Raw genomic sequence first — 19,575 nt, forward strand, 5'->3', positions numbered from 1 at the left:
AACGCAAAGTGGAACACCACATGGTGCAGGAAAAAAATGCTTGTGATTATAAGCCCTAAATATGCCTTTGTGGAGACATTAAAAAAAATTTGGGGAGCTACTGGGAGCATATTTGGGGGCACAGATCATCCCTGCTAAAGGGCTGTGGTTGCCTTGGGCTGGTACAGAAGCCCAAAACATAATCTTTAGTTATGCTTTAGTTCTCCTTTAAGCTTTAATCAAACCCAATAGGATTGTTTTGCTTCCATTAAGGATGAATTATATTGAGATCAAATACAAGGTATGGTTTTATTATTGTAGATAAAAAATTTTTTAATTATTTGATTTAAACAGAGATGCTATTAAGAGCTTTCTGAATAACACATATTCAGATAACAAATCCCATAACTGTACTTATCATTGCTGCCCTATAACATGCATTTGTGTCCCCAAGTAAAATACACATGGATTGCTAATAAGGAATCAATATGGATGCTTGCTATAGACCTGTAAACTCTACAAGCATGAATATTTTGTGTGCAAGCATCAAGAGCATTTCTGAATGGGACAGATTCCACAAAAAAGCGGAATCAGTGACAAAATGGTTCCAGTACCTGAACAAAAGAGCCCCCAGAAAGTTTCTATATTCTATAGATTAGTATGGAGTTTAGTGATATAACACCTGCTACTCATACTATTCATGATATAAAAGTTACAATTTGGGAATAAGCCCCTGGTAAAAAAAATTGTATTTTTGATCGCACAAGGGGAGTTTTCTCAGAAAAGTTCCTGGATCTGCACCTGTTGTCTCCCATTCAACTCAGTTGTAAAGGCCTGACAGTGCCGGTACAGGCGCTTTTTAACTTGAAAGCTGTTGTTTCGATTGTACATGTAATGGTACTATCAGATATTTCTCATTAAAGGCAAGGTTGGCATTTCAGATGCCTATCCACTGTTTGTCATTAGCATTAGCAAAATACCATTCATTCTACAGCACACTCAGAGCTTTACAGATGAAGGAGGTTTGATAAAAAGACAAAGATAGACTAAAAATATGGGGATGACTGTGAGCTACAAAATGAAATACACCTAAGGAGGTAATTAGTTCTGTTTTATAGAAAAGTAAAGCTCCTCTACATGTACACAGCTAATTTACAATTTAATAAAATGTAGGCTTTTCTAATAGTAAACTATAATTTAGGTACTATTCTGATTCTACGCCAGTATAAACATAAGACTCACAGAACAATTCTTCAGAATACTGTAAATACAAAGTCTAGAATTCTAACATTTATAGTGATGTTGCTGTAACTATAAAGCTAATGGACACAACCAAAACCCTGATAACATCCATGTAGGGAGGTCAGATAGTCACTCTTGCTCTGGTATTAGGTATAACCTTTGCAGCATGAATATCAGATCTGTAGGTAGGAAGCAAACAGAAGACAAATAATTAGATCAACTTGACACATACAAACTTTATAGAAATCACAGAATTATCCATGGAACTCCTGAAGTTCCACAATGTTCCACGGTGAGAACACGCACTTGTAAAACTGGCATTAAGTAAAAAGAGCAGAGTCCATTGCAGATATTTGCTGCAAATAACTGGTTTATTTAACACAACCTGTTTCGGTTCACAAGGGACCCTTTTTCATAGTGCATACTTAAAAAAAAACATGTGTAATTCTTTTATTTTAACCCTTCAAATTCATAGCATATGAAATACAAATGTCCTTGGCGTAAATCCAAGCCAAGAATACCAGCAGACACTTCCAAATAGTCAACTTCTGATAAACTCAGCAATTGCTGGCATGGCCTAGAGCAACACTTCATTGCCGGATACAAATTGTCGCACTTCTTATGGCTAAAAGACTTTCATATGATCTGCTTTAAGCTGCCTCAACAACCATTTCAAACCACCCTACACTCTTTACAGGTCCGCCATACAAGCACCAACAATATCATACGAAACCTCATTTTGTACAATATTCAGTGTGTGTATGGCTGCTCCAAGAGGTGACCGATATCCCAGAAGGCTGCGGACATCAGTCGACTTATCGATTGGCCAGGTTAAAATGTTTCTAGCTCCATATCTGATGATTCAGCCCTGAACGTCAGTGGAGGGTGGGAATGATCTTTCATGCGACCAATGTGGTCGCACGAAAGATTGGAATCGCTACATCTATGGCCACCTTAACTTTTAATCTTACCCTGCAACTAGCTCTATTTAACCTGGGTCTCATAGATATACCAACAAAAGCAAGGGGTACCATCTTCCACACTGACATCTGCTAGGCACCCTCAGTGACTTTAATTGCTTACCTTTTACCCTGGCTGGTGCTCCAGTTAGGAGAAAACTGGACCCGCCCAGGGTAGCTGCAAGCGAGCGTTTCCTCTTCCTTCTTCTGTCTTCGGAATCCCGGATCCAGTGCATGTGCAGTAGAGTGAAAAAGTCAGCTTTTCACTCTACTGTTCATGTTTAAGCGTGCAAAGGCAGAAGAAGGAAGAAGAGAGCCTTTCCTTCTCCTTCAAATAAAAACTACTATTGTTAAAAATAAATTCAGATGTTTATATAACATATTATCCTTGACAATAAGATCATTATTGGAAGTCACCTTGGGGTTTCATGACCTGTGCAAAAGGAAAATGGTCATTGAACCCCACAGTGATTTATAATATACCAAGGGGCACATTTACTAACCCACGAATCCGAATCGAATTGGAAAAATTCAGTTTGGAAAACGAAGATTTTGCGACTTTTTCGTATTTTTTGCGATTTTTTCGACGCCTTTTTCGTTACCAATACGATTTGCGCGAAAAACTGCGAGTTTTTCGTAGCCATTACGATGCGCTCGTATCTTGTCGTGACTTTTTCGTATTGAGCGCTCGTAAACTTTTAGACTTAGCATGATTTTGGAAGCCTCCCATAGGACTCAATGGCACCCTGCAGCTCCAACCTGGCCCAAGAAAAGTCACCATACTGAAGCTTGAATGAATCCGAATCTTTCGTACTCGGCGCGAAGGCTACGCAAGTTTTAACGCTACGAAAAAATCACCAGATTTTGCGCAACATTCGGAATGGCAACGAAAAAGTCGCGACAATTTTCCGGAAAATCGCAAAATACTGATCATTACGAAAAAAACGCAATCGGACGCATTCAGCCCGTTCGTGGGTAAGTAAATGTGCCCCTAATAGTTTACACTAGAGGGTACATTATTCACTACTGTATATCTCATTCTGTAAATGCTGCTGGTGTATCTTCAAAAAATAGCTTTTCTGATTCACAGACTATATTCTTTGTTACTACCAATTCCTAGTACAGGTATGGGACCTGTTATCCAGAATGCTCGGGACACAGGGGTTTTTCTGTAATTTGGATCTCCTTAAGTCTGCTAAAAAAATTATTTAAACGTTAAGTAAACCGAATAGGTTTGTTTAGCCTTCAAAAAGGATTAATTATATCTTTGTTGGGATCAAGTACAAGTAAAAATGTAAATTATTTGATTAAAATGGAGTCCTTCCTATAATTTGGAGCTTTCTGGATTATGGATTTCCAAATAATGGATCCCATACCTGTAAATGATTTGTACTGATATCATAGTAAAATAATTTGTATGGATTTGGTCAATGCCACAAGTAGTGCTGGGCGGTATACCGGTAAAAACCGATCACCGGTTTTTTTTTTGAAACCGATATGAATTTTCTACATACCGGTGTGCTGAATACTTCCGGGTGCGCACGTGACGTCAGCGCGCACGTGACGTCAGCGCGCACACTCTACAAAAGCGCCATCGCTAGGACGCATTCAGAGTCGGATACCAATGTGAGCTGTCGGGGGGGTGCCTGGCCAGTAATTATATTTTATGTGAAGGGGATGGGGGGTTATATTTATGTGAAGGGGATGGGGGGGTGTTTGGGGTGGGGGTGGGTGGGTTATACTTATGTGAAGGGGATGGGGTTGTGTTTGGGGGGGGGTGGGGTGGGGTGGGGGGTTATATTTATGTGAAGGGGATGGGGGGGTGGGGGGGGTGTGTGCGGATGGGGGGTGTTTGGGGTGGGGGGGGGGTGCGGATGGGGGGGTGTTTGGGGTGGGGGGGTGCGTGCGGATGGGGGGGTGTTTGGGGTGGGGGGGTGGGGGGGCTGCGTGCGGATGGGGGGGTGTTTGGGGTGGCGGGGGGGGGTGCGGGTGGCGGGTGTTTGGGGTGGTCACCTAATCATGCATGGGGAAAAAAAAATACCGTCAAATACCGTGATACCGATATAATTTTGAAAAATACCGTGATATAAATTTTTGGTCATACTGCCCAGCACTAGCCACAAGTATTGCATTCATTCTTCTGGTACTTACTAAACTGATCAAGTGATATAGTTCAATAATAAAGAATTTTTCATGAATGGCCAATGCTGATTAACAGGCTTGTTTTAAAAAGATAAATTCCAATTCAAACTTTTGTGAAAAGTGTAATTAATGTAATAAAGTTTGAACTCTAAATCTGCGCCACAGTTCCTTGGCAGAGCAGCTGGCTGAACTTCCTTCTGACTGAACTCATTTAGGCAAAGTGGAAATCAGGTTGACATCCTCTTAATCCTCCTGTAAGAGTGGGCTGTAGCCCAGCTTCCACTGCAGCCTAAGTGAGTTTGGGATGGAAGTTCAGACAACTGTATGCCAAAAAAATAAAGTCTGTTTAAAGGAGATATATCATCTGAATAACAAGAAGTTCCCTGTGAGTTATACTCCTGTAAATATAGGGATGTTTTGAGAAAAGTTGTGTTTAAGACTGATTTGTTGAAAATGTCTGCAAAACTCCCACCAGTCCCATCAATCTGTTCCACTTCCTGTTGCCTCCTTTCCCAGGCTGTGCGGTGGAGCCCAAGCCACTCAGCACACTGCAATGTAGGATAGGAACTGATCAGCAGCTAGGCTGACCCAATAGGGAACTGAAGCCTGTCTTTGCTTGTGTGACTGCAGGGCTGTGATTGGCTATCCCTCTCCCACTGTGCCTCTGACAGGAACTGTTAGGGCGCGCCCAACCCTCTTTAAAACACAGACAGGGACCAGAGAGGATCTATAGGGAACAGCAACAAAATAGCCATTTTTAAAAATAATGATAATTTTTAGCCCAGAGTGAAACGAGCACAATATTAATTTTCTACACGATTAGAGCAGCTTTTATAAGGATGGTAACAAAAACTTATCAAACTTTTTATTGTTTTGTTGCTTTTTAGGTTTTTTCTCTGTTTACAGCTGCTTCATCATGGCTCATATTACCAAACAATTCTTGTACCACAGAGACTTTATCCGCACACCCTAGCACTCCAAAGTTATATGCCCGGTGCACACTGCTGGAGGGATCGGCACCCTCCAAGACCAGTCCAACCACAAAAAAAGCAAATGGCACTCAGGGCTGCAAACAAGGGAAAAACCCTTAAAAAGTTTGTTGCGGAAGTGCAACGTTTTTTTTTTGCTTTTTTTGTGGTTCATATTACCAAACACACAGTATAATGGATAAAATGTATTTTAAATTATTCCAATTAGTGATTTATACATGTAAAATTAACTGCTATCTGGTGTCTGTTTTTTTGCAGGAGACATGAATAACTCGGTTCGGTTCTATCTTTTTTCAGCAGTCAGACTGCAACATAAGCAAAGGGAGCACAACATGCAGACATTGCTGCCAATAACTGTTATTATAACCTCTTTACTGTTCTTGAGCATTGAACAGACTAATCCTCATTTAATGACTCTACTAACTCCCAAAGTATTCCCCCAAATACTGAGTCCAAGTACTATACCCCTGCTGTTTTAAGGCACAGAACTGGCAAAAGAATGGAGACTTTGAATGCAACATCAATTACGTATTTAAGAAAACAGGTTGAGAGCCAATGGATGCAGAAGCATTAAAAAGGTTAGAGGAAACCATATTAATCATCAACTCACTCCTACTGATCACACCATGAGTTCTGTGCTCTGCTGGTATGGTTTATGCAAACTTTATTACACATGGAAAAGTAAATCATACTTACAGGCCTTTAACTGCTTAGGCACTCACTTGCAGTTTGCCTCCAATAGACAGTGTTGCAGACTTTTTTTGTTGTACCTGCAGAGCAAAATCATTATTTATCTGCATATAAGAAAAAGGTAAAAAATGTTGTTTTGGTTACATATCAGTGAGTAATTGTCCTTGTAAATACAGTATAACTTCTGTTCTATAAAACCTGTTTTAGAAATAGCAATGTAGGCATGTTATATGTACTTTCAGTCTATTTTATTCCAGGCTCTGAAATCTCCAGTTACTAACTAACTTTATTAATGTGCTTGGTATTTATAACTAGGTGCACATACAAAGGCTTACATTTGTGTACTCTTGTGGATGGATGTGCACTCTGGGTGTCACCTTAGACCCATCTCTCACATTCTCAGCCCACAGCCTCACCAGAACATGTGGCTTCTTATTAAGAAACATTGCAAAAATATGTCCCTTCCTCTGCCCCTCCAATACTAAAACACTGGTCCAGGCTCTCATACTGTTCAGGTTTGACTACTGTAATATATTACTGGCTGGTCTCCCTGAATTACATCTCCACCCACTAAATTCAATCCTCACTGCTGCTGCTGCTGCTGCCCGCATATCACCCTCATCTAAATCTCTCTCCTCCATCTCACTATTAAAATCTGTCTCCTGGCTTCCGGTCAAGTTTCGCATTAAATACAAAATTCTTATCCTGTTTAAAAGCAAACATCTTTTTGGTTGCTATGGGTTACTGCTACTGAGCAAACTTAGCGCATTTTTTTTACATATGGGGGAATAAGGTCCTTAGGACTTTTAACTTCTAAAATGCAAATAAACATAGTATGATTTGTCAATTCTTTATATTTATGTGTGATAAGTTGAGACCAGCATATGAAGTTTGTTTTAATTAATAATGTGACCAAAATATAGGACATGTTGTGGGGCTACCAGGGTCAGAATCACAGCTACTACCCGCCAGATATGTTTTTACTTTTGTTCTTATTTACATTTTTTTTTTTTTTTTTTTAAAGGTTTATTTTTCTTTTTATTGATAGTGAAATAAAATGTTAACATAAACAAACAGGTTACATATATGGATATGAGTGGTTGGTTACTTTACACAATACAAGTTGGTTATACAGCTTTGTTATCATGAGTACAGTTTTGTTGCAAGGTGTTAATACGGACGCGGTTCTTTTAAGGGGTGAGGGGCCCATTTGATTCACACCACGTGGCCCAGATTTTTCCAAATTTTCCGTGTGCCCCCCTGGTCTCATAGGTAAGTTTTATAAGGGGTAGGGTGGCGTTGACGAGTTGTTGCCAGAGTTCAAGCGTGGGTACACTGTTGCCCATCCATCTCATTATAATAGCTTTTTTGGCGTAGAATGTAAGGGATCTAAATCTTATTCTGGCTGCATTGGTGGGGAGCATATCCTCCACCGTGCCTAGGAGACAGGTTGTGGGATTGATGACATTGGGTAGCGCTAGCACTGTTGAGATAGTGTCCATCACAGCAGTCCAGAACTGCGCTATGGGGGGGCAGCTCCAGATTAGGTGAATAAAGTCCGCTCGGGGGGATTTGCACCTGGGGCAGCAATCGTCAGGCGCTTTGCCGAACCGGTGGAGTTTTGTGGGTGTAATATATAGTTGGTGCAGGACCTTGTATTGGATCAACCTGTCCCGTATGGAGATAAGGAATTCATAACAGGTTTCTGTTGTTTCCTCCCAGTGCTCTAGTGTTAAGCTGGGAATAGCGGTGGTCCACAGGTTGTATGCACGTTCGAAGGGTTTGACATTAGTTGCCAGAAGGTGGGTATATATTCTAGATAGGAGCTTTTTGGTTTGGGGTTGGTATAGTGTTGCTTCTAGGTCCAGTGAGACCAGGGTTGGGGTTAGGGTTTGGAACTGTGCCTGAAAGGCGTGCCTGAGCTGTAAGTATCTAAATAGATGTAGGTGCACTTGGGGTGCTTTTCTTCGCAGTTCTTGGTGTGAAGGGAATTGTGCACCTTGGACTAAGTCGCCTAATTTTTTGATCCCTAGTTTGGGCCAGATTGTGAAGTCAGGTAGGTTCTTGAGGTGGGGGAGTAGGGAGTTACCCCATAGGGCCATGTGGGGAGATAGATGTGGGAGTGGGTGGCCTAGGAGTTTGAGTGCCACTGCCCAAGCTTTGTGAGGGGTTTTGAGTGAGTCGGGTAGAGCACCTCCGTCAGTAATATGTCTGTAGGGGAAGTTGCCCAGACCCTCCATGGAGTTAAGGAGGGAGGCATGCAGGGCCATGTTGGGGTTGTACGGGTTGGGGCAGAACTGCCAGTGTAAATATGATATCTGGGAAGCCAGGTAGTAAAAGAAAAAGTGTGGGAGAGCCAGGCCTCCTTGTTGCAGTGGTGCTGCTAGGCGTTGCCAGGAGATACGCGGTGTTTTGTTTGCCCATACATATGGTATTATTAGGGTGTTGAGTTTGCGGAATAGTGAGCGTGGGAGGGGGTATGGTGTGGCATGGAATATATATAGGAGTTTGGGGAGAAAGACCATTTTCAGTAGATTGATACGCCCCCAGAGTGTGAGTGGTAATTTTACCCATGCTTTCAGCGTCTGGGCCATGTGGTCCATCAGTGGGTCAAGATTGAGCTTGATAAATTGTGTGGGATCGGAGTGTACATGGATGCCCAGATATTTGAAGGACTGGACCCATTGTAATTCCATACCAGTTGGGAGCGGAATTGCCGGTGTTTGGTCTAGGGTATATACTTGGGATTTGTCCCAGTTTATTTTGAGACCTGAGAATTTGCCGAATTTCTGGATCTCTAGGAGAAGTGCTGGGAGCGATTGGGCGGGGTTGGCTAGGTATACCAGGATATCATCCGCAAACAATGATTCTTATTTACATTTTAAAAGAAAATCTAAATATTCATTTAAAATTATATTGCCATCATTTCTTGTCTTACTTTATTTCAGAACCCTTTATTCTTCTGCTCCTCTTTATATATATATATCAGCTCTTACCACCCATTACACTCCCTCCCGGGACAATCTACTGACCATACAGTTTACCAAAACAGCTGATTCATGCATAAAACCCTTTTCATGTATTGCCTTCCCCTCTGGAATGCTCTTTGATCTTGCATTAGGAAAGCTCTCGCACCAAATATGTGGCCATATATGTTTCAATAACTATCTTTCCTGCGGCCATTGGTTGCAGGAAAATGTGTTTGTCCACTCTACGTTAAGAGCTGAATTGTTAGATATGCAGTTAGAAACAATAGGAATTCTACTCCTATCTGACAATCCAGCATTAACGGACAGCCCATATTCACCAAAATCTTCTATCCTGCCGATCGACAAGATGACCAGTATCTAAGGCTTTTTCTGATATTGGTCGCCTCGTCAACCCACCATACACACACCGAATATCATACAAAACCTTGTTTAATATGATAATATTGGTGCGTGTGTGGGCACCTTAACACTTTTCTCTAAGCTCCTTAAAAACCACCTTCTAGATGAAGCACTTTACTATCTTCCCTCTGACCCTATTCCTATGCACTGTGGATGAGGTTAGTGGCTGAAGGCATTGTACAGGCTCTTTGTACATCCAATAGACTATAAAATTACATTAGTCTTACTACACATCAATGTGTCCACTTACAACAATTTGAATCCTCTCTTTATGTTTCCATGAAGTTTATACTGAAACCCTATCTTGGCTAGAAAGGGCCTGTTTTAGCCAGGTTTGAGGCAGAGCATCTATTGCATGTAGTGTGAATACAACTCACTTATGCTGTGTACTAAAAATATTAGGTAAAGGATGCCAGAAGGTTCTTGCAGCAAACTCAAAGAGAATTATTGTCCAAGGCAAGTGCAGCAGGGTAAATTTACTCACAGATATATGGCTATATATATAGCCATAGCTATATAGCACAAATAAATGTCAAAGTCAGTGCAGTAAAGGCAGAACAGAGGCAGCACAATGTGACACAATGTAGAGACAGCTTAGTGAAGTTTAAGGTTCACATTCTAGGGTTTCAATGCCTCATGTGGTCTGGATCCCATACAGCAGACATGGATCAGGGAGAAGACTATGCCTAATTCCCTCATCAGTACTGCAGCCCCTTCACTTAGGCAAGCTGAGCCTAGAAGAGGGCTACTCCCCACTATCAATTCCTTGTTAAAACACAGGCTGCTTTTGCTAGCTATGGTAAATATATCTGTCTTACTTTCCTCACTTTTAATTAACCTGTCACTGACTAAAGCCTCATTCATAGGGTCCCTGCTCCTAAACTTCACTAGAAGGGTTGTCCCTCTTGGGCAGAACACCTACTGGACCTTGTTGATGCCGGAGCACATCCAACTGCTTTAGCAACTGAAGGCCAAAAAGAAAAATCCACCCCTAATTAAACACGATATTAATACATGGCAGGAAGTGATCATAAGCCTATGGGCCAATAACAGAGATATGCTAATAAACTCAAATAGATACATGGGTATCAGCCGACTAACATAGAAATAAGGAAGTGTAGGGATTTCAATTCATAGGGGCTATTAACCCTGTGGGTGCCTACAACACTATATGCCCATATATTATTTAGTGATAATAATATGCAAAATATGTTTTTATGGACTTCAGTCCTTTTGGAAATCCCACTTCAGGAATAAAAAATATTTTGTTGGCTGATTAAGTAAAATAATCAGCCAACAACCAAAAGAGAAAACACTCAAATACTGTTAAGGGAAGTTTTTCTAATGGTATTCTATCTTACTAGATGCCTCAAAGATTCTAAAGATATTGGGGGTAATTTCTAAAGTTCATGCAGCGCATATTTTTTTTTTGCAAATGGTTGTTTTGTGTGGGTTTTCCCTGATACGCTTACATTTTTTAATGCTGTGCCTGTCTTTCCTTATTTGGGAATCGCAGTAAAATACATATTGCACACAAAAATTCACAAATCAGATTGCGGTTATCATGTGCATGTTTATTGCGCACCATATAGCTCCAATTTTCACTAGAGAATATTTTTTCCGCCATCAAAATATGTGGCTTAACTCGGATGCAGAGTGTGTGCATAAATATTCACAATTTGCAATTATGCCATACTTAAAAAGCTTTAAAGGATATCCGCACTGCAAATAAAAAATCACAATTATGTTTGCACATTAAATGCACCAATCCTGTTCAGTTTTCTAAATATTAAAAAGCACAGGGCATTATGGCATGGTAAATTCTTTCTGAAAATAGAATGAATTTTTACACTATTATCCTGAGAAAAATAATGCGTATATATATATATATCCTTGAGAAAGGTCCTATTGAGGACCGAAATGTCTGATTCTTTTAAAACAATAGGGTTGATTCACTAAAGGTCGATATTTTGAACGCTATTTATAGAATGCGGTAAAAATTTTATTGCATCTAATTTTTCGCGTCTTAGCGCACATATCACTAAAAGTATACTTGCGTTAATTTAGACGCGATGCTGCTTGTGTTATTTTCGTTGCGAAGACTATTTTGACGGAACGCGCGCTAATCAACGCATCACGCATAAATAGTCACCGCGTGCGAAAAAACGTACGCCATATTAGCCATATCAGTCCACCTTTGTCAAGTGGGGCTGCTAGAGAGGTCAGGGATACAAAAAAAGGAAGCAAAATTACGGAATAGGCCGGGTAGGGCTAGTTCACCTTTGTCAAGTGGAGCTGCTAGAGAGGTCAGGGCTACAAAAAAAAGGAAGCAAAATTACAGAATAGGCTCTCTGTAATCCATAAATTAACCCTACCCCATAGAGCAATATAGACCAGATAGTGGTTGTGTTTTTTAATTCGTCAATCTCAGATGTACGATGTGAGGTCTTGGGAAATAACAATGCCCAGGTATTTAAACTTAGTTACCCATTCGAGGCCCTGAGTCACAGAGGGATGGGCAGATATAGGGGGGAGAATTACAGATTTAGATTTGTTTATAGTAAGCCCCGAATAGGTACCAAATCTCCCAATAGTGAGTAGAGCCTCTTGTAGTGAGGCCTGGGGGCCCTCCAAAAAAGGTAACATGTCATCAGCGTAAAGGGCAAGTTTATCTTCCAAAGTACCATGCTTGAATCCCAACCAGGGGCCTGTCGGAGGTTCCATGGCTACTGCGAATAACAATGGAAATAATGGGCATCCCTAGGGGAGTGATAGGGTCCCATTGACTGTAATGCACGCTGCGGGCTTTAGATATAGTAATTCGACCAATTTATGGAATTCTTGGCCAAACCCAAACCTCCTCATTACCTCCGAGAGATACTGACATTCCACCAAGTCAAACGCCTTGTTGTCGTCCAGTGACAGGCAGTTCCATCAGGTGGATAGCTCTACTTCAGGTGGATATCTCTACTGTAAAGTAGGGGTTTGTACCAGCAGGGGTCTTATGTGTTGGGGGCACAACGTTAGCTAAGACCATACATAAACTATATTGTAGTAAACATACAAAAAACAAGAACATCCCACACATCCCACCCTGTCCACCCCCAAACATGGGTGGGTCTAGATCCATAACAAAAAGAAGGAGGAGCAGAGATAGCTCCCAGTTGGTAGTCCACCGAACTAGCGGGACCCTAAGGCACAAGAGGAAAGGTTGCTTGGTAGCGATATTTAAGTGACCTATGCTTGTTGATCAATAGGCAGGGCTGGTCAAAAAGCCCACTAAGGCCTTGGTGGCCAAGTGTCTCATTGGTTAGTGGGGTGGGGATCTCTGGGTCCTGGTCTCCAGCCATGAGAGGACATCCTCCAGGCTTGTAAAGAAGCGTGTTCTGTCTCCTTGGACTTGCAGTTTGGCCAGTAACATCATGGAGTAGGGCAAATTGTGTTGCTGCAGACTTTTTTTGGTCTCTGCAAATTTCAGTTGCTGCTTGCGTACCTTGATTAGGTGCAGATATATGAAGACTTTGGTATTCTTATTAAAGATGTCCTGGTTTTTACAAGCTTCAATCAAGATCTTGTCCCAGTCTCTGTATTTTAGTAGTCTTGCAATGAATGGCAAAGGTGGGGCTCCAGGTGGGGGAGGGCGAGCAGGAATTCTATTGGTTATCTCAACTATTAATGTTGAAGAGAAGGTGTCATTGCCAAACTCATCCCTTGGCCAGGTTTCCAGAAATATTTCAGAATTGCTGCCCATTCTGACAGTCCCACTAGTCTGGTTGTTCCTGCGAAGTCTATTTTCTAGGTCACCGGCTTTTGCCTTAAGACCACAGATTTTCTGCACCATTTCAGAGATATTATTTGGTATACGAGCAGTAATGTCCTCAAGTGTGCTGATACGCCTCTCTGCCTCTGTTGTGTGTTCTCTTATTTTTTGGACATGTTTGAACAGAGCAAAATCAGATTGAAATATTCAGTTGTAGCAATAGTATCAGCATGATTATTGCTGATAAGTGCCATAAGTTCTGCAAGGGTTAGTTGAATTGTTTCTTGCTCTATTGGGCCTGCATCAGCAATGCTGGCAGGTGAGGGCACTGAAGAGTTGCATGGAGAGGCTGGGGATGAGCCAGCACAATAGTTTTCCTGAGTGGTTGAGTTATAAGGGGGGTCTCTGGCATACTTGCCTAACTTTTGAACTGCAGAGGCGATGATGTTTTTCCCGGTCTGTTGCTTCATTGGTGTGGTGGGGGCCCAGGAGCGCGTCAGAAGCAGGAGGTGCTGCTCCACTATGCGAGCCAGGGCCACGGTGTTTCCCCATGTTGTCGCCACTAACCATGCTGTGTCAGTGCTAGGGACTTATGTTCCGCTGTTGAGGTGGGTTGTGACGGTACTTTCAGCGTCCGTCCTCTTCAGTTTGCGACCACACCCCCCCATATATATTGAATTTTGAATATATTTATGCAGATTACACTTATAGCCTTTTTGTCTTGGTGTTGTATCCCGGAAAAGATTTGTGCAGGTGCATTAATGCTCTATGGTTAACTCTATCACTGCTATTTGCTTAATAAAATATAGACTCCTTTGTATGGACTAACAGGTCTAATACTGCAGAAACCAAATGAAAAGATCTAGTAAGATACTAACTGTCTGTAAGCAAGTTGGTTGCTTTGTTTTGTTCCGTCAGTAATGTAACTGTACTGTCTGACAGTATTTTGTGTGCAGAAAATTAAATATAATTTGCTTTTATTTCATATAGTATATTTGAATCAAATTTATCAGTGCCCATGAACTTCAGCCATTACTTTGTCACAAGTACCGATTTTTCACCGTATAAGACGCACTTTTTCTTCCCCAAAACTGGGGGGGAAAAGTTGGTGTGTCTTATACGGCGAACTGGCTCTTCCTCTATGTGCCGCGGCTCTCTGCTGCATCGCTTTTATAAGGTTGCTCCCGTGCGTACTGACGTCACACGCACAGGGCATAGGGCGCAGCTGGGAGCCGCGGCACAGAGAGGAAGACATCACGGGAGCCGGAGGCCGCTGGGGGCAGGTTAGGGGGGAAATGGAAGGTGCTTGGGGGCCCTGGGGGAAGCTGAAGAATGCTGGGGGTGCCGTGGGGGAGCTGGAGGATGCTTGGAGGCCCTGGGGGATGCTGAAGGATACTTGGGGGGGCCCTGGGGGAAGCTGAAGGATACTTGGGGGGGCCCTGGGGGAAGCTGAAGGATGCTTGGGGGGGGGGGCCTGGGGGAAGCCTCATTATGTGCGAGCCCAGAGACAATTAACTTTATACAGTTGATATATTTTACTACAGTATTTGGTTCAGAATCTTTTTTTTCTAGATTTTCCTCCTTTAAAATTGGGTGCGTTTTATATTCTGGAGCGTCTTATAGGGCGAAAAATACGGTACATGTCTCTGTTTTGCAATGATTTGAAAACTTTTTTTCCTTAAACCTCCAATAAAGCCATTCTTTAAAATGCTAAGATGCTGTTGTGCAAGAGTGACATCTGCTGGAATACAAAGTGAAATTCTGTAGTAAAATTGAATTCATAACATTATGGTAAGCTCTTATAGAATTTATAGCGAACTGTGTGAGGAGTACATCCTACATTGGCCCTTGGGCAAATCCTCACAGAATATAAAAAGTGAGCATAAAGGGTAATAGCCATCAGTAGCCTAGACAAGCATTTGATTAGAAACTATTCAACAGAGAGACTTTTACATAGGACTCTGTCTATCAGTCCGACCCCTTAAAGCTCCAGTTACAGACATTTTTTTCCACACAATATAGAGAATTAAATATGCTTTATGCATGTTTGTAGGTTGTAAACTATTTTCTATAGTGCAAAAATAATCTATCTCTCATTATTTTACGAAATAATATTTTAACTCCAATTTTTATTAGTGTTTCTTATCTTTAGCCAATACATTGTCAAAAATGGGTCTCCATGTTGTTCAAAGATTTGAAAACTTTCGTTCCCTCCAACCTTCAATATATTTAGTTGGAAAAATGTTGTGTTACTATAAAGTCCAAGGGTGACATCTGCTGGAATACAGAGTAAAATGGAGTTTGTGCTAAAGTAGCTCTTAATGATGGGATATGGTTCTATATCAAACTACGCAAAACTGTGTGTGGAAGGCACCCCATAGCATTGCCAAGTGCTCACAAACCATGGAAAGTATGATTATTATTATCCTTTAGGTTATGCCAAAATATTCCACAGCATTTTCACATACGCTATGGGCAGTTAATCTTCCTGTATGTTTTGGAGTGTGGAAGGAGTACTCTAAAAACAGACTAAAAGGACATACAGCAACATTACAGAGAGTATCCTGGCGGGAACTGAACATCCGCTATGTTTATTTCTATCAGATGTCAAATTCTAAAGGGGGAAGCTTAATATAAATATTTATCTAGAGAATACTGCAACCCTATTATTAAATACAAGGATATTATAAGTCACAGAGGAGTTTCATTACCAATGTCGACCCCGGGAGCCCAGACCCAATGCCCGTAGGGCCCCCGAACCGCAGCAGGTAAGTTTCATTAACTCGCTTGGGGGGAGCGGGGAAGGACGGGTGGGGCCCTGTGGGGAGGTGTGTTAAGGCTGTGGCGGGGGCCATTGGGGGGTTCATGACCATATAAAGGAACAAGCTGCAGCCAGTGATTTAATACAGGTGATAGAATGCCAAAGTGACTTCTAATATCCTTATATTTTACAACAAGGGGGTACATTATTTTTTAAAATACACAAATGTGTGAGTAATTTTACAAAAATTACACCACTAAGCACTTAGGGAACTTAGTATTTACAGGTATTTGTGGCTTTTGTGTGTGTGTGTATATATATATATATATATATATATATATATATATATATATATATATATATATATATATATATATATATATATATATATATATATATATATATATATATATATATATATATATATATATATATATATATATATATATATGAGCAAATTCAAAATAAAGCAACATTTTGTGGTGTTAATCCAAGGAATGAGAAATATTTTATTTAAGAAAATCATGTCATTTTTACCTCTGTTAATTCAATTATATATCTTTACTTACTTCAGCCAATGCTTCCTCAATTTCCATCAGCTCCTCGTAATGATCCCTTGCTTCTCGTAAAGGTAAAACCATAACCTCTTCTATATGAGGAAAGAGCTGCCATCAGAATGAAATGATTAATACTGATATTCATACAGACTAACTAAAATGTAATATTCAACATCTACAGAAAGCGTTATTTCCTTATTTTAGCTTAATACTACATTTACATTTTTAACTGCAGGGAAAAAAATAATGGGAAATTCACAGATGATTGTTAATTTGTCAATGCTTTTCTTTTTCAAATTTTTTTTTTTCAAATTCAAATTTTTCTTTTTTTTTCAAATTCAGCCTAAATTGTTGAAGCATTTATTTAAGGGGCATATACCACCAGGGTTTTATAAACACCTAAAACAGTATTATTTCTACCAGGTAATCTTAGTATTTTACATTAAAACAAAATGACTGCTATAACGCTATCAAGCATGAATCACTCTGCATTTGTAATTGATTTTAGCTATTGCTTTGCGTAGAGTTAAATAAATGAGGTTTTCATACCTTCATCACTGATTCAAACATTGGTATCAGGACAAACTTAATAAATCCAATCTGTGCTTTGGGTTTAGTGACTTTATCACGATCCATGAAGGGTGTGACTGGAAGTCCCTCCGATTTTTCACGATCACTCTATAGAAATAATTCAGCATGACAGACAGTGGATGGATTAGCATTTGTGAAGACAATAGCAAAAATATATTTGACTCTATGTGAGCTAAATAACTTATACTAAGCCAGATTCAATTTAATTAGGAAAACTAAAGAAAGTTCGGTTTTTATTTTACATCTTTCAGAGGACTGTCTTTAGTTTCCTTATTAAATTGATTCTGACTAAAGAAAGTGTGCCAAAAGTTTACATTAGTTCTTCAACAATTGCCTGTGATGATTACAAATGATAATAGTCACAAACATGTTTTGTCACCATCCGTATGAGACCAAGGGCCATGAAACACTATGAGGTTTTGTTCTGTCCTAATATATGTCAGGTTATATATGTCTGGTTAGGGTATGTAAGTTATTTTTATTATATATAATATATAAATAAAATCTTGTGTATTGTATTGTTAGAATCTTGCTGTTTTGACATTGCATCCCTAATATTGTAACATTACACAACATTATAATAGTATTATGATAGCTCAGTTAAAAAAATAAAGATTACAGCTATTCTTCTCAAGGCTATTATGTATGAATGCATATTTTCTGGCATTACATACTCTTTATTTAATTTCTGAGACATTCAGTGGATGGGGGGGGTCAAAGTCTTATAAAAAAAAAAAAAGAGCATTTGTAGAGCATTGTAATCTATTGGGGTAATGTTTTTCAAATTATAAAAAATCAAGGAAAAGAAGGACACAGTAAGCTATCTATTTGAAATATTATTGGCATTAACGCTTCCTCTGTCATAGTTTAAACTGCATTCAGGGCTCATCTAGACAATGACACAGTCCAGATGTCTGTTGTTACTCTTATACAGTGGTGTGAAAAACTATTTGCCCCCTTCCTGATTTCTTATTCTTTTGCATGTTTGTCACACTTAAATGTTTCTGCTCATCAAAAACCGTTAACTATTAGTCAAAGATAACATAATTGAACACAAAATGCAGTTTTTAAATGAAGGTTTACGTTATTAAGGGAGAAAAAAAACTCCAAATCTACATGGCCCTGTGTGAAAAAGTGATTGCCCCCCTTGTTAAAAAAATAACTGTGGTTTATCACACCTGAGTTCAATTTCTGTAGTCACCCCCGGCCTGATTACTGCCACACCTGTTTCAATCAAGAAATCACTCAAATAGGAGCTACCTGACACAGAGAAGTAGACCAAAAGCAGCTCAAAAGCTAGACATCATGCCAAGATCCAAAGAAATTCAGAAACAAATGAGAACAAAAGTAATTGAGATCTATCAGTCTGGTAACGGTTATAAAGCCATTTCTAAAGCTTTGGGACTCCAGCGAACCACAGTGAGAGCCATTATCCACAAATGGCAAAAACATGGAACAGTGGTGAACCTTCCCAGGAGTGGCCGGCCGACCAAAATTACCCCAAGAGCGCAGAGACAACTCATCCGAGAGGCCACAAAAGACCCCAGGACAACATCTAAAGAACTGCAGGCCTCACTTGCCTCAATTAAGGTCAGTGTTCACGACTCCACCATAAGAAAGAGACTGGGCAAAAACGGCCTGCATGGCAGATTTCCAAGGCGCAAACCACTTTTAAGCAAAAAGAACATTAAGGCTCGTCTCAATTTTGCTAAAAAACATCTCAATGATTGCCAAGACTTTTTGGGAAAATACCTTGTGGACCGAGGAGACAAAAGAACTTTCTGGAAGGTGCGTGTCCTGTTACATCTGGCGTAAAAGTAACACAGCATTTCAGAAAAAGAACATCATACCAACAGTAAAATATTGTGGTGGTAGTGTGATGGTCTGGGGTTGTTTTGCTGCTTCAGGACCTGGAAGGCTTGCTGTGATAGATGGAACCATGAATTCTACTGTCTACCAAAAAATCCCGAAGGAGAATGTCCGGCCATCTGTTCGTCAACTCAAGCTGAAGCGATCTTGGGTGCTGCAGCAGGACAATGACCCAAAACACACCAGCAAATCCACCTCTGAATGGCTGAAGAAAAACAAAATGAAGACTTTGGAGTGGCCTAGTCAAAGTCCTGACCTGACTCCTATTGAGATGTTGTGGCATGACCTTAAAAAGGCGGTTCATGCTAGAAAACCCTCAAATAAAGCTGAATTACAACAATTCTGCAAAGATGAGTGGGCCAAAATTCCTCCAGAGCGCTGTAAAAGACTTGTTGCAAGTTATCACAAATGCTTGATTGCAGTTATTGCTGCTAAGGGTGGCCCAACCAGTTATTAGGTTTACTTTTTCACACAGGGCCATGTAGGTTTTGATTCTTTTTCTCCCTAAATAATAAAAACCCTCATTTAAAAACTGCATTTTGTGTTTACTTGTGTTATCTTTGACTAATAGTTAAATGTGTTTGATGATCAGAAACATTTTGTGTGACAAACATGCAAAAGAATAAGAAATCAGGTTTTCACACCAC

At 40.3% G+C, this 19,575-nt stretch overlaps 1 protein-coding gene across 1 annotated transcript in view; it reads right to left on the minus strand.

Annotated features, from left to right (window-relative positions):
• Positions 1 to 387: 387 nt before the first annotated feature.
• Positions 388 to 19,575, minus strand: part of LOC100493061 (Putative ortholog of cGMP phosphodiesterase (Phosphodiesterase type 9), 1 of 1) — a 49,610-nt gene continuing 30,422 nt past the window's right edge. The window contains exons 16-19 of the mRNA XM_012966986.3: positions 17,018 to 17,146; positions 16,481 to 16,576; positions 6,008 to 6,081; positions 388 to 1,400 (exon numbers count right to left, since the gene is read on the minus strand). Of these exons, the coding sequence (XP_012822440.1) occupies positions 6,022 to 6,081; positions 16,481 to 16,576; positions 17,018 to 17,146 (285 nt within the window). The 3' untranslated portion in view covers positions 388 to 1,400; positions 6,008 to 6,021. The remainder of the gene's footprint in view (positions 1,401 to 6,007; positions 6,082 to 16,480; positions 16,577 to 17,017; positions 17,147 to 19,575) is intronic.

This window comes from Xenopus tropicalis, chromosome 7 (genome assembly GCF_000004195.4).
Source record: "Xenopus tropicalis strain Nigerian chromosome 7, UCB_Xtro_10.0, whole genome shotgun sequence".
Taxonomy (NCBI): Eukaryota; Metazoa; Chordata; class Amphibia; order Anura; family Pipidae; genus Xenopus; species Xenopus tropicalis.